The sequence below is a fragment of the Pseudochaenichthys georgianus genome, chromosome 6 (genome assembly GCF_902827115.2).
Source record: "Pseudochaenichthys georgianus chromosome 6, fPseGeo1.2, whole genome shotgun sequence".
NCBI classification, from domain to species: Eukaryota; Metazoa; Chordata; class Actinopteri; order Perciformes; family Channichthyidae; genus Pseudochaenichthys; species Pseudochaenichthys georgianus.
Window position 1 is genome coordinate 10,071,138 of NC_047508.1, and position 14,573 is coordinate 10,085,710.

General features: G+C 40.5%; 1 protein-coding gene across 5 annotated transcripts in view; it reads left to right on the forward strand.

Moving 5' to 3' along the window:
• edc4 (enhancer of mRNA decapping 4) overlaps positions 1–14,573 on the forward strand; it is a 77,494-nt gene that overhangs the window by 15,177 nt on the left and 47,744 nt on the right. For all 5 annotated transcript variants that reach the window (XM_034084821.1, XM_034084822.1, XM_071203451.1 and 2 more), the window contains exons 18-21: positions 1,143–1,438; positions 2,116–2,343; positions 6,469–6,570; positions 6,783–6,923. In XM_034084821.1, coding sequence (XP_033940712.1) covers positions 1,143–1,438; positions 2,116–2,343; positions 6,469–6,570; positions 6,783–6,923 — 767 coding nt within the window. The remainder of the gene's footprint in view (positions 1–1,142; positions 1,439–2,115; positions 2,344–6,468; positions 6,571–6,782; positions 6,924–14,573) is intronic.

Genomic DNA, 14,573 nt, shown 5'->3' on the forward strand with positions numbered 1-14,573 from the left:
CTTATCGGATCTGCACAAATAAGATATCAGCTAGCAAGCTGAGATTCCATAGATTCTAGAATACAAGTATCATCACTGAGTGATCAAAACTTGCGGCAGGGGAAGCAAACCCCGACATCACACAACGTAGCTTTACGGAGCAAAAACGGGAAATATGTCTTACCTTTTGCTGTTTCTGATCAAAGGTTGTGTTCAATGGCATTAAAACGATAAAAACGCTGCTGAAGGTTAATCCAATGTCTCAGTGTCCCTTTGAAATGATTACTGATAATCCTTCTTCATATTTATGGCAATAAGCCTAGTTTTCAGTTTTCAGAGTGTATGACAGCTTCCGGTTCCAGGGCATGCTGGCTGCGCATCACTCATCACCAATGGGTAATGTTTAGATGGATTTGAGGTACTTCCCCTCGATTCCATTGGCTCTAACGGTTAAAAAGAGAGAATCATCAAAATCGACCACGGGGGGCCTGACATATGGAAAATGCACCCAAATGACCCCAGAAGTGTTATAAATCTCTCTTAAAAAGGTCAAATTTCACTTGTTTTGCATCAATCTTGATACAGGGTACTTGGTCTATGTTATAGTTTGGATTCCTAAAGCTTTTAGTCTACTATCCCATCATTCAAGGCTGGTTTTCACTATAAGTCATGTTTTCTTTTGGACGGACACAATCATTTACATTTTTTTTTACTGAATTTACTTTGAAATTGAAAAATTATATTTTGATTCTGACTTTTCTACATCCAACTCACAGGCTTATCATTGCTTTGAGAAAAAATATGATTAATTTAACCCTTTTTTAGAAGTGAAGATATGGTCATTTGTTCTGGGAATGTCATTTTCGAGCCTGAGACCTGAAAAACAGGCTCGGGGTCTAACAGGTTAAGAAACAAGCAATAAAAGGACAAGAGAATACAAATTTAAAATAGAATAAGACGGGTATAAAATAAAGTAGAAAAATGACAGTGCCGTGTAGGATATGAAAGTTCATTGATTTAATAAAAGGCACAAGTATAAAGGAAAAGGATTGATTTAATGTTTGTTACAGATATATGTAGTATAATAGCTAAACATAACCAGGCTCCCTTTAATCTGAATAGGATGGCTTTTTTTGTTGATAACACTCATCATCTCCATCCAGGCTTTAGCGTCTCCCAGCGGGCCCCTGGCACTGGACGGCCCTCAGGTTCTGGATGCCCCCCTCCTGCCCCCTCTGGCCTCTCCGACCAGGGCCCGCTCCCCTGACGTCATCTCCTCAGCCTCCACAGCCATGTCCCAGGACATGCCGGAAATCGCCTCCCAGACCCTGCAGCTTCAGCGGGTTCTGGGGTCCAGTCTTGAGTCTTCCCCTCTCTCCGCTCTGCAGACGGACAGCATGGCCTCGGCTGCGTCCGCCCTGCACCTGCTCACCTCCCCGCGCACAGCCAACAGCAACAGGTACAAGGATGAGAAGCAATGGAGAAAGTGCAGCGCAAAAGTGAATGCTGACATAAATGTTCACAACTTATCTCAGATGCTGTCTGCTATCCATCCATCTACCAATCCTTTTATCTTTCCGTCTATCTATTCATCCATCTATCTTTTCGTCTATCCATCTATCCTATTACCAATCCTTTTATCCGTCGTTCATCCATCTAGTTATCGGAATCAAACAACTTTTATTCCTCCCACATAGGGGAAATGTACATTGTTACTGGGGAGGTTGTGGCTCAGTGGATAGTGTGCTGATCTTCAGATCACGGGGGCACTGGTTCAAATCCCGCTGCAGTCAACATTCCGCTGTGTCCTTCCCTCCAAATTGCTCCTGTGGGGATTGCCCACAGTATTGAATGTATGTAAGTCGCTTTGGATAAAAGCGTCTAACAAGTGACATGTAATGTTACAGCAAAAGAGAAGATAAAACACTATTGGATAAAGGGCTTGCACAAAATGTAAAACATTACAAATTAAGTTATTCTTATCCATCCTTCCATGCATCAATCTGTCTCCGTCCATCTATCCATCCATACTCAAACACGCAAGCATTGAAAAATGTTTACCAGTCATTTAAACCATGTAGACATTCTGGTTAACAAACTATGTTTTTTAATAAACAAAACCATTTTCTGTTTCAGCCTTTTGTCCCTGGAACTCGGAGGTGCTGATATCTCAGTGGGTGGAGGAGTGGAGTCAGAGCCCAGACTAAGCAACACCCCGTCTCTGCTGGAGAACGCCCTATCACAGAAGAACCCGGGGGCGGGGGGAGGGTCAGAGGGGAGCATCAGCCACACGCCCTGGCCGGCTGCGCCTGACATCACCAGAGAAACCAGGAACAGTCTCAGGGACAATGGTCTTGGAGACTGGTAAGAATTGCATCAAACAGTTCTAAACATAATCATGTACACAAAAGATTTTAAGCTCTAAAATCTAGTTTTCAAGTGTGACCACTACTTTACTTTAGTAAACTTTGACATGCGTTGGAGAAAATATTTCAAATATGTCTGGAGGTGTTTGTGTTATTACGAACAAAGGAAAATTATTGACAAAACTAGTATTGTTCACCATAGAGTATAGAGTAGGACAACCCGGACGTTAGCATTATAAGGGCTCCCTTAACTAAAAGCAATTGGATTTTAGAATATTGAAAAAAAAAGAGACCTGTGAGAAACTACATTTTATGATACTTCAAAGTTTGGTACATATTAACATCACTTGTATGATTTTTGAAGCATCAATGCAATCAGCAGAAGTAAACACGTAGCTATAAGGCTAAATATTAGGCTAGAAAAAAATTACATCGCAGTTGCTTGACTTAATGTCAACAACGCTCAGCTAAAGGGGGTTAATGTTGGGCGTGATGACATTAAATAATCTTCTCACTTGTTAGCAATCACTGTTTCTATGACACATAGAAGATTTGGACATTTGTGAGTGGGGTATTTACTGATGTATTGCTTGTTGTAGAACACAAACTGAAAATCTGTTATTTTGGTAATCTAACCAAAAACTCTTTAAAAAATAACCTTGACATTGAGACAAGGGAGGCTAAAAGTGCTACATGCTAACTCATTCCTGCACCACTCTATTTACAAGATCCTAACACAAAAGTCTGATTTAGTGCCCACTGTCATAAATACAAATTTCACATTGTTATTTTTGTTTAAAAAGGGGCATAATCTTGTTTTAACCTGTTAAACCCGAAGGTCCCCGCCGGCGGGGACTTTAGTTTTTTTTCACGACACTGTGTCTCAGGGCATCTTAATATTTAAGAACCTATTAATGTATTATACCAGATTAACGGGAATAATCTCAGCTAACCGACGATACCATTTTTTTACCAAAACAAAACACAAGTCTCATAAGAAGCATCTAAATGAGCCCTTAGCAAAAAATGCTAACCTATTACTGCACCGATAATCACTCCTAGCTCCCTTATTACTTATCCAAGGTGCACATCCAACACATTGCTTATGATCGCAAGGAGACACAGAATCTAACGGTGCCCACCTCAACACTAGTGTTAATTTTGTTGACTAAAACTATGACGAAATATGTTCGTCAAGGACCTTTTTTTCCATGACGAAAACGAGACGGTGACGAGACGGCACCGATGGCAGTAAACAATAACTGTAACGAAATCATCATGCAATATCGTTGACGAAAAGTGACGAGACGAAAATGTAGTTTACTAAATAAAAACTATGCCAAAATCTCTCTTTACTTTCGTTGACGAAAAATGAGGAGACGAAATATTATCAAAGATAACGTTACATCTCTGATAGTCAGTTTTTCTCCCAGCAGTTCCATTTCCGGTGCTGCGGCTGGGCAGCAGCAGCAGCTGTGTGTCTGTGCTGCGCGCGGCGGTACATTTGAATTACACCGGGCAGCGGCACACTGTGAACTGTCAGGAAGACTCGGGTCTAACTCATGGTCTAACTAACCTTATTTAACAGAAAATAAAATGGCAACAACAGGGCTTAGGAGCAGTGGTCGCGTTAACCGAATACCCCCCCGTCAGCGCGAGTGAGTGATACATTGTGCACTCGACGGATAATAATGGATTATGACGGAAATGTTACGATCCTGTCCGTCAAAATGACTGACAACGAAAAAGTCTAAAGCCACCACTGCTTGGGAGAAAGAAACGATGTGATATTTGGGCCCATTTTGGCTACAATGAGGTGGAGAAAAAAAGAAAATGCATTGTTTTATCAGAAGGGAAGCAATGTGGCCATAACACAGCTGGTAAAAACACCACACACCTGAGCAGATACTCTCTGCAAAGCTTCTTAATCATTCAACCTGTGTTTTTCATCAAATAAGGACAATATATAATCTTATTTATATATACTAAAATGACAAATTATTGGTTTTGGCTAGACTAGTTTGACTGAAATGTTCTATATAATCTGATGACTAAAAAAGACTCAACAGTTTTCATTGACAAAAAGTAGACTAAAATAATTAGTTTTCTTTGACTAAAATAAGACTAAAATGCTCAGACTTTTAGTCGACTAAAACTTGACTAAACAGGATGAAGGTGACTAAATATGACTAAAACTAAAAAGGAAATTTAACACAGGACTAAGACTAAAACTAAATAAAAAAATAGCTGACGAAAATAACACTACTCAACACTGAAAGATACAAACTCGCGACGTTATCAACAAAAACGTACATCAAAACAAGTGGCTCTAGGTAGCCCACAATGCTAACATGGCTTACCTTCGTCTTTGTCTGGTCTAAACTGGTCTTCAATGGCATTAAAACGATAAAAAACGATGGTGTAGTTAATCCAATGTGACTGCGTCCCCTTTGAAATGTTCTGATAATCCATAAGCAATAAAACAGCTTTTCTGTTGCTTGATATCAGAGCAGCGATATTTCTCCCCTCTCCTGCAAGCAAGGATGCGCAGAGAGGCCACCATATTTTTTTTTACATGAGTGTGTGCGGGATGATTTCCCTTGGATTCTATTGGCTCTAACGGTCAGAAAGATATGTCACATGTCAAAATTGAACAAGGGGGGCCAGAGATAAGGAAAATCCACCAAAATGGCCCCAGAAGAGGTTTTTTTGTGCTAAATCTGTCTAAAAAGGTCAAATATCACTTGTTTTGCATCAATCTTGATACAGGGTACTTATTATATGTTGTACCGTAATTCTCGGACTATAAGCTGAGCCTTTTTCCCCATTTTTCGACCCTACGGTTTATATAACGGTGCGGCTAATCTATGGATTTTTACAGCTAACGGCCACTAGGGGACCTCCTAAATCTGGATTTTCCAGGTTACAGTCCACCACCTTTAACTCTATGGCCGGTCCGCGCCCCCCACCTTTAAGCGGCGGGCTCCAGCAGGAAAAGCTGGAGGTCGGAAAAGAGTGAGACAGGTAGCGCGCAAAAGTAAAAGTGGAACCAAGAGTGGTACGAGAGACAGAACGAGAGCAAGACAGACAGACATTACGAGAGCGAGACAGTTTGTGCAAAGGAAGTTTTCATGCACAAACCCTCATTATGGAAAACAAACTAAGCATCTGCAGCCACTCGACATCAGTGTCAATCGTGCGTTCAAAGTGGCACTAGGCGTGGATGACAAGCGGCGATAAATCATTCACTAAAACTGGTCGCATGCGAAAAGCAACTTTCGCTCAAGTTTGCGAGTGGATCCTGACAGCGTGGAGGAGTGTCAAAACATCCAGGATCACCAACGGGTTCCGAAAGACTGGACTGCTGCGTGATGAAGAGGAGGACGCCGCCACAGCTGAGGCCCTTCAGAGGCTGTTCGATTCCGAGAGTGACGAAGAAGAGTTTGTTGGTTTTGAGAGCTTCCTCAAACAGCCATCTCTTTCCCGACAATCCCCTCTGTGCACGAAACCTTACATATGGTAATTAAACATTAAAACACCTGCGGCTTATAGTCCAGTGCGGCTTATATATGTACACATCATTCAATTTAGCTGCTGCGGCTTATATTCAGGTACGCCTTATAGTCCGAAAATTACGGTACTTTGGATTCCTAAAGCTTTTAGTCTACTAACCCATCATCCAAGGTTAGTTTTCACTATAAGTACAACATATTTTTTGGACGGATACTATAATTTACAGTTTTTTACCATGTTCAATCTGAATTTTCTTTAAAATAAAAAACATCTATATTGATTCTGACTTTTCTACATCCAACTCACAGGTTTATCATTACTTTGAGAACAAAGATTATTAATTTAACCCTTTTAGAAGGGAAGATATGGTCATTTGTTCTGGGAATGTCATTTTCGAGCCTGAGACCTGAAAAACAGGCTCAGGGCTTAACAGGTTAACCTACCGAAGCATATCCATTACCAGAACGTAGACGCATAATAATGGAAATAAGTAGTAAGGCTTGTAAATGTAAAGCAAAGTGATAACATGTCATTGACAGAATGACAGGTCAGTTGTCAAAGTAGTGTGAAAAACATTTCTCAAAAGTGTCACATTTCTACTTTGTTGCAGTTCAAGGGAGGAGGCGAAGGACAGACACTTAAACTCACCTTACCACCGGCGCTCCTACCACCTCACACAGAACGACAGTCAGGACGCCGGCGCTGAGCAGAGGTAACACAATGAACAAATAAGATATGTCCAATTTCATCCTAGATGGAAGATATCACAAAACAAGCCAGCACAAGTTCAGTACTTTATTTGAGGCACAATAACATCTTGATGTTAGCAATCTTTTCCAAGATGATTATGTTGCATGAACTCTGATACATGATTACTGCAGTGGTCTACTCTGTTCTTATCTTCATGTTTCTGTGTCTGTTCAGTGACCCTGATGATGAGGTGCCCACCATGGCAGCATCCTCAGGAAACTGTGGTCGTTCTTCCCACAGACTACCAGTGAAGGAGTGGAAGACCTCACCACGAGGCTCACCAAAAGTAAAGAGGAAGACCAAGAAAGATGACAGGTAGGTTGTTTGATAGTGAAGGAATCAATTAGTGTTCCCTGTCCTGATTTTTGTACAGGACAGAGACTAGGGCTGCACGATATTGAAAAAAACTGACATTGCGGTTTTTTGTTCCCCTGCGATATATATTGCGTTTTTTTTACCTGTTAAGCTCCAAGGTCCCGGCGGGTACTTTACTTTTTTTTTTTTTTTCACGACACTGTGTCTCAGGGGATCTTAATATTTAAGAACCTATTAATGTGTTATACCAGATTAACGGAAATAATCTCAGCTAACTGACGATACAAACCATTTTTACCAAAACAAAACACAAGTCTCATAAGAAGCATCTAAATGACCCCTGAGCGAAAAATGCTAACGGACTTTGGCACAGAACTCAAGATAAAAGTACCCTTATTACTCATCGTAGCTGCACTTACAAGATATCCGATTTAAAGCTGAGGTTCCACAGATTATGTAGGTATATAGTATCATCACTGAGTGATCCGAACTCGCGACAGGGGAAGCAAACACAGACATCACAACACATACCTTTACGGAGCTTCTAGGGGAGATCGTCTCACCGTTGCTGTCAATCTGATCAAAAGACGTGTTCAATGGCATTAAAACGAGAAAAAACGCGGCTGAATCGGTTACTCCATAGGTTTTTAACGTCTCTGTATAAAAAAATTATTTCTTTTATAATCCATAATTCCATTTTCCAGAGAAAAAATTAGCTGCTAATGGTAGCCACCAGAGTGGCTGCTGCTTCCGGTCTTGGCTATGCGGCAGTCTAACACACACACATTACCAAATAAGGAGTGAGTGACGCGTAGCCAAAACCGGAAGCTACAGCCACTCTGGTGGCTACCATTAGCAGCTAACTTTTGTGCTCCGATTTTTACCTAAAAATGGAATTATGGATTATAAACAATTGCTTCAAAGCCACAGATACATCATTAACCTATGGATCAACTAGGGCTGTCCCGAATACCATTTTTCGGGCTCCGGATATTCGGTGCGGAGAGATTTTTATTTTTTAATACAATTTTTTTTTTTCCAAAAGGTTTCATAACACGCTTCGAATCCGAGACACCTGACAACACGCTGTTAAGCAGAAGCGCAGAAAGAGCATACTATTACGATTTCTATTTATTTATTGTCTCAGTACTCGCATACATTAAAACTAAATGTGTCCTCTGCATTTAACCCAGCCGCAGTGCAGCGCCCGGGGACCAAATCTGGTTCCAAATTCCGTCTATAACGTTTTACAACCTGAAGATACAAAACACATATTTCTGTTATAACAACAATACTTTTAATAACATAGCCGTAACAGTAGGCCTAACAGTGTAATACTTGTTACCGATACAGTAAACAGTATTTAAATAAATGAAGAACGAAAAATAAATGAACGAACTGTATGCCAATAATTGCCTTAGCCCCAGATGTTCCCACATTGCTCCTATTATTTTCACTATTCGGATAACATTGAAAAACTAATATAAAAAACTATTCGGTTGCTTGCTTGCAACTATTTTCCAAGCAAAGTAAGTGCACGATTTTATCATGTGTAACGTTACTGTTTAAACGGCGGATAAAGCAGCTTCATCATGGCAACTTGACAACAGCTAAGCTAGGCTAGTACTTACAGCATCCGGTGACTTTTCAGAGTTGTTGTGCCACCGTGGTAGGCACAACAACTCTGAAAAGTTGCATATTTGGCACATATTTGGCACACTGCCTTCTTCTTACCGTCGTCCAATTTTTAAAATGGTCCCACACAGCTGAAGTCTTCGGCATTTTGTGTTCAGGTGTGTGAAACGAGGTGAAGCGTGCGGTTTGCATTCGTGACTGAGTGAACGCGATGTCAGGAGCACAGGCTGAGATTGTATATATTTCAGAATTTTAACAGTGCAATTCAAAAGTATAAGAATATGGCAATTCGCCTTTATTGAGATATATATATATATATATATATATATATTATATATTATATATATATATATATATATTAGGGCTGTCAGTCGATTAAAATATTTAATCGCATGATTGTCCATAGTTAATCGCAAATTAATCGCACATTTTTTATCTGTTCTAAATGTACCTTAGAGGAATATTTTTCAAGTTTGTAATACTCTTATCAACATATGAGTGGACAAATATGCTTTATGCTAATGTTTATTATCATTTGAACAATGACAAATATTCTCATGAATATTAAACACAACAACCTCTGAACATTACAAATATCCACCTCAATTCAACCTGGAACCTCTCTCATACAATAATACGTGTGTGTGTGTGTGTGTGTGTGTGTGTGTGTGTGTGTGTGTGTGTGTGTGTGTGTGTGTGTGTGTGTGTGTGTGTGTGTGTGTGTGTGTGTGTGTGTGTGTGTGTGTGTGTGTGTGTGTGTGTGTGTGTGTGTGTGTGTGTGTGTGTGTGTGTGTGTGTGTGTGTGTGTGGTGTGTGTGTGTGTGTGTGTGTGTGTGTGTGTGTGTGTGTGTGTGTGTGTGTGTGTGTGTGTGTGTGTGTGTGTGTGTGTGTTTAAACAGCTCCTTATATCCGTTAGCGCAGCTAGCTAGCACCAGATGCTAACAACAACAATGCACGTCGCTCGCTCAGGCCACACACACACACTCCCGGTCCTCCCGATGGCCAGTCGGTGCCTGCCGGTGAGCGTGGAAGTGTGGTCTGCCACAAGCGGATGGCAGGAGCGGGGCTGTCAGCATCAGCTTGTAGATGGTATTTTAAACTCGATGCGCTCTGAAACTACGGGGCGGCCGAGGAAAAAAAATACACATGCGTTAATCGCGTTAAAATAATTAGTGGCGTTAATTTGTTTTTGCGTGAACGTTATTAACGCGTTAACTTGACAGCCCTAATATATATATATATATATATATATATATATATATATATATATATCAGGGTTTCCCACACATAGACTATACTTGGGCGGGCCGCCCAGGTATATTAACTGCTGCCCAAGTATATTTCGCGACCCATTTAGTTTTTTTTTTTTATTAGTTGTTTTTTTTATTCGTCCGTGACCACGACGCCACCTGCGATCGATTAACTTGTGGACAATGATCCCTCGCTCCCTTTCTCTGATCTCGCCTCCTTCTGGCCTGTTAAGTGGCCTGCCTCACACAGGGTGACTGGCTAGCCACATGATGTGGCCTGCCGACATGGCCACTGTCATACAGATCATAAATCAAAGCCCTTGATTGGTCTCTGTGTCATTCAAGCTCGGGATAACCTCAGGTGAGGTAAAGGACTCTCTGAGTGTTTAGATAGTTAACTTAGTCTAAGTTCTCAGTGGGTCTCAAACGGTGTGGTCACCATTTATGTAAACACATATTTCCATTTGAGAGGGTAGTGATTGGTCTAATGGATAGTGAGGTGGGCTGAAGATCGGAAGGCTGTGAGTTCAAATCCCGCCAGGAACACCACCACTAGTGTGCCCTTGAGTAAGGCACTTAGCCCTTAGTTACTCCAGGAAGAAAGTCCCTGTAATCGGTCATTATAAGTCGCTTTGGATAAAAGCGTCAGCTAAATGAAATGTAATGTGATTAGTAAAATATGCATGAATAAATAAATAAAAAGTTAACTAGGTGAAAAAAGGTAAGATACACTTTTAAAACTTGTTGAGAGAAAACTAGTCTTTGCTGCTGCCTTAAAGAGAAGCAGGGGGAGAGGAGGGAGACAGGAGAGGCTGATTCAGGAGCACAGACACACTCACAACTATAAATGAACCAAAAAGAAATTAATAAACAAGTTTCAGTGTTTTTTTCATATTGGAAATGGTATGTTATTGGTTATGGCCATGATTTTATGATTATTGAAATGTATACAATTGTGTTTAATATAGGTGTTTCCATAGATCTAGTCTCTTTATTTTCCCCTCAAAATGCACCAGATTGATGCATTTAACTCCAAAATAAAATCTTACTGAGGGGCATGCCCCTGGACCCCCAAAAATCACATGGATAGGTTCCTAAATACATTTATAAATACATTTATTTTTTTAAGTAACCCATTTCCATATGTTCATTTGTGGGTAGTAGATTTAAACTATAGGGCTATCATTATGGGCCCTGCCTGTACCTGTTCGCTCTGCCATCGCGTGAAGGGTCTGCTAACAAGCGGCCAACAGAAATGTTAATGTTGTTGCACGTCACCGCTACATAGGGGTGGGCGATATTGAAAAATATATTATCACGATATTTTCAAGCAGTATCACGATAGACGATATATCACGATATTTTTTCATGTCGGTTATTATGGTTATTTTTAAAGTTACTTAACAGTTCAAGCACCTACAAGGCAACAGAAACTAAAACAAAAAGGAGTAACAGACCAAAAAAGCATTTCAAGCTGGTTTTATTTCTGAAATGAATCCCTGAATGAACAATTCAACATTTGGATATGGCTTCAAGGCACAGTTTCTCAGTATACAAATGAACTTTCTGAGGTAGCACTAGCAGTGAACATCAATAAACATGAAAAGGAGGGTAAAACATAAAACATCAATGAGGAAAAGTCAGTGCCAAACAATTAAAATGTAAACTTTAGACTTGAAGTGCAATAAAAGACTTTAGCATAAAGTTTTTTTTTTTTTATCACGATGGATACGATATCTCTGAAAAAGCATATCGTGGAGACCTAATATCGTCACGACGATATATATCGTCATATCGCCCACCCCTACCGCTACCACCACCCCCCAAGTATATTTCAGATCTGTGGGAAACACTGGCAGTTAATGGACCAGCACCAGAGGCGTTCCCATACAGTTGTTGGAGCTGTTCTTCATGAAATCCCAGAAGGAGGAAGTGCTCTGACAAACAGTGCCATCTTTGCGCAAAATGATTATACAGGAATGAAAAGTCAATAATTAAACATGCTGTTTTTTTTTTATTATTATTTAAAATCGTATTAAATAATCTGATGACAGAACTGTAAACAGAATAGCTGAAACTTTAACAAACTAAATAACTCTGTTACCTCTAATCATTAACCCATGTTTGCATAATGTAGTTAACTCTGTGTGTTGCTGCTATCATACCTAACACCTGACGTGGAAAAGTTACTCGTGGATGGGGCTACAGAGCTACAAGAAAGACAGTCGAACCCGGTGCATTCCTCCGTCTGAATGTGGAGCACTTTTGCTAAATGTTTAGACAAATTGCTGTGTTACCGCCCTTACATGCTAAACTCTTATTGCACTTTTGGTAACGAGGATTGTGCACATCGAGACGGGTAAAGTTTAACCATACCTCGGGGGGGGGTTCTCTCCGCCATCTCCTCCGTGTGTTGCTGCATGTAGCAGCCGTGTGTGAGTAAACTGCCCCGCCCCCTCGCACACAGACTGGGGAGAGAAAGATCTCACTTCTGGATTGGAAAGATCGAACATATATCATTGATGCATTTGTTTGTCTTTTTGCATATTAGAAACGAGTGTGACGACACTAAGACTGCGATATAATGCTTATGTAGCAATAATACATGACATATATTTTTTAAATGTCTCCGTTACCGATAAAAAGACCAATAACGTTGGAGCTTAACGGCGCGTAAAAACACGTGATGACGTCACCAACGAATTGACGACTGAATTAGTTGGCAACTAATTTGGTAATCGATTAAGGCGAGACACCCCAGGTGAATAGGGTAATTTTTTTAACTTAAAGGTATCAGCTAGACATTTCTCCAGTTAATTACTTACAATAAGGCAATTGTCTTTTGTATTACAAGTTTTCTAAAATAGCATGTTTAAATATACAAATTATCCATTATCTCATTAAATATGCACATATTTTAACTAGGGCTGTCAAAAGATCAACATTTTTAATTAGATTAATCACAGCTTAAAAATTAATTAATCATGATTAATCACCATTCGAACTATGTCCAAAATATGCCATTTATTTATGTATATTGTTGTGGGAATGGAAAGATAAATGCAAGAAGGCGGATATATCCATAGAGTATGTATGTTTATTATAACATTTTTCTGCGTGTCAAAACGAAAGACGACCCACACACCTATCAATCATCAAACCGTGGGGTCTTAATTCATTACGTGTTGATTTCTATCAACGGGGGAGTACTTCAGGAAAGTCGACAGAGGGGGTGGGGGGGCTAGTGGAGTACTTCGAGACCACAGTGTGAACGTTGTGATCAGCTGTTTTAGCGCAGTTCTCCAGTGAAGGGGGGGGGGGGGGGAAGTCTCCCTCCGCAGCCGGTTGGCGTAGTTTTGGCACAGTTCCGTTGTACAGACCGACGTTAACAGCAGCCTGTCTGTGCACACGGAGACCGACTCTGTCGTCCGGTGATCTAACCACCTTCTAGAAAAGCTTCACAAGTACGTCGGTACGCAAATGCGCTTTGTGACACAAGTGACGGTACGCATTTCAGATTAAGCACATAACCTGCGTACCAGTTATGTGCACCCCTGTACTACACATGGATGTATAATAAGAACTGGATACAGCGTGGAAGGCGGGGCCTCATTCATTCCTATGAGAGTTGCTCAATGGCGCATTATGACAAAATGGCCCAACTTTTGAGAGAGCGAAACGTCACAGATTACCCGCATGCCTGAGAAGTACCCGTATGTGCACTCAGAGCATGCGCGACTTTAACCAAGCCGCCCAAAAGGCTCGTTCACATTAAGCACGTGAATTTGCGTACACCTAACAGCACCGCGCGTTCATGACAGCATGGTACTGGATTTATATTAACGAGGCGGCAGTTAGCAGCTAGCGGCTAGCTAGTAAATTATGCTAAATTACAAATCAATCGTTATGTACTTTTATATTACGCTGACATCAGGATCGAGTGATATCCAAGCAACAGAGCTTCATTTCGCATGATACTTGTGTGGGTTGTACATGAAACCACTTGGTAATATATAAAAATGTATATGTTGAAGCCTGTTATGATCAATTGTGAGTTAAAACTTTATCTAAAAAGTAAAGCTGATGATGGATTACTGTGGTGGAGTTAAAATAATAATTACCTATTTCTTTTTTAAATGTGATGGAGTAAAAGGATAGTAACTGTGATTATTCATGTTAAGTAGCCCACAAGTAACTAAAACAATTGCAAGTGCGATAAGAAGCTACAGGAACGTTAATCTACGTCGGTAATATTAACTTTATTTAATACAACATTTACGGTACAACATTTACATCATACAGCACATGTCGTATAATATTTTACAAATGATGAATTACAGCGAACATGTGCAATATATCCATTATTACAGCTCCGTGGGCTGGCAGTAAGGCGATATGGTCCGTTGTTATTGTGCATCCATGGGTAAAGAGAAACTCATGTAGTGCTGAACACGTAACATGAACGTGCAGGGCGGCGCGGTCCCGTGGGTTAGATGCGCGTTCATAATGCAGAGGGAAATAACTCTCAGAATAACGTTATTAGCACATTTTTACAACTTGAGGAACGAATGCTTTTAATAAGGGCGATACAAACGTTCATACTGGGTAGTTTATTTAGTTTAAAAAAAATTATCCAACGAGTTACAGACCACTCTTTCCCCATGTAAGTCAATGGGAAAAAGTGTTTCCGGGCCCAGCAACCTAAAGGAAGTGTAGTACCGCCGTTTGACCAGCACGACTATTCTCATCAGACTCCGGCGCACTT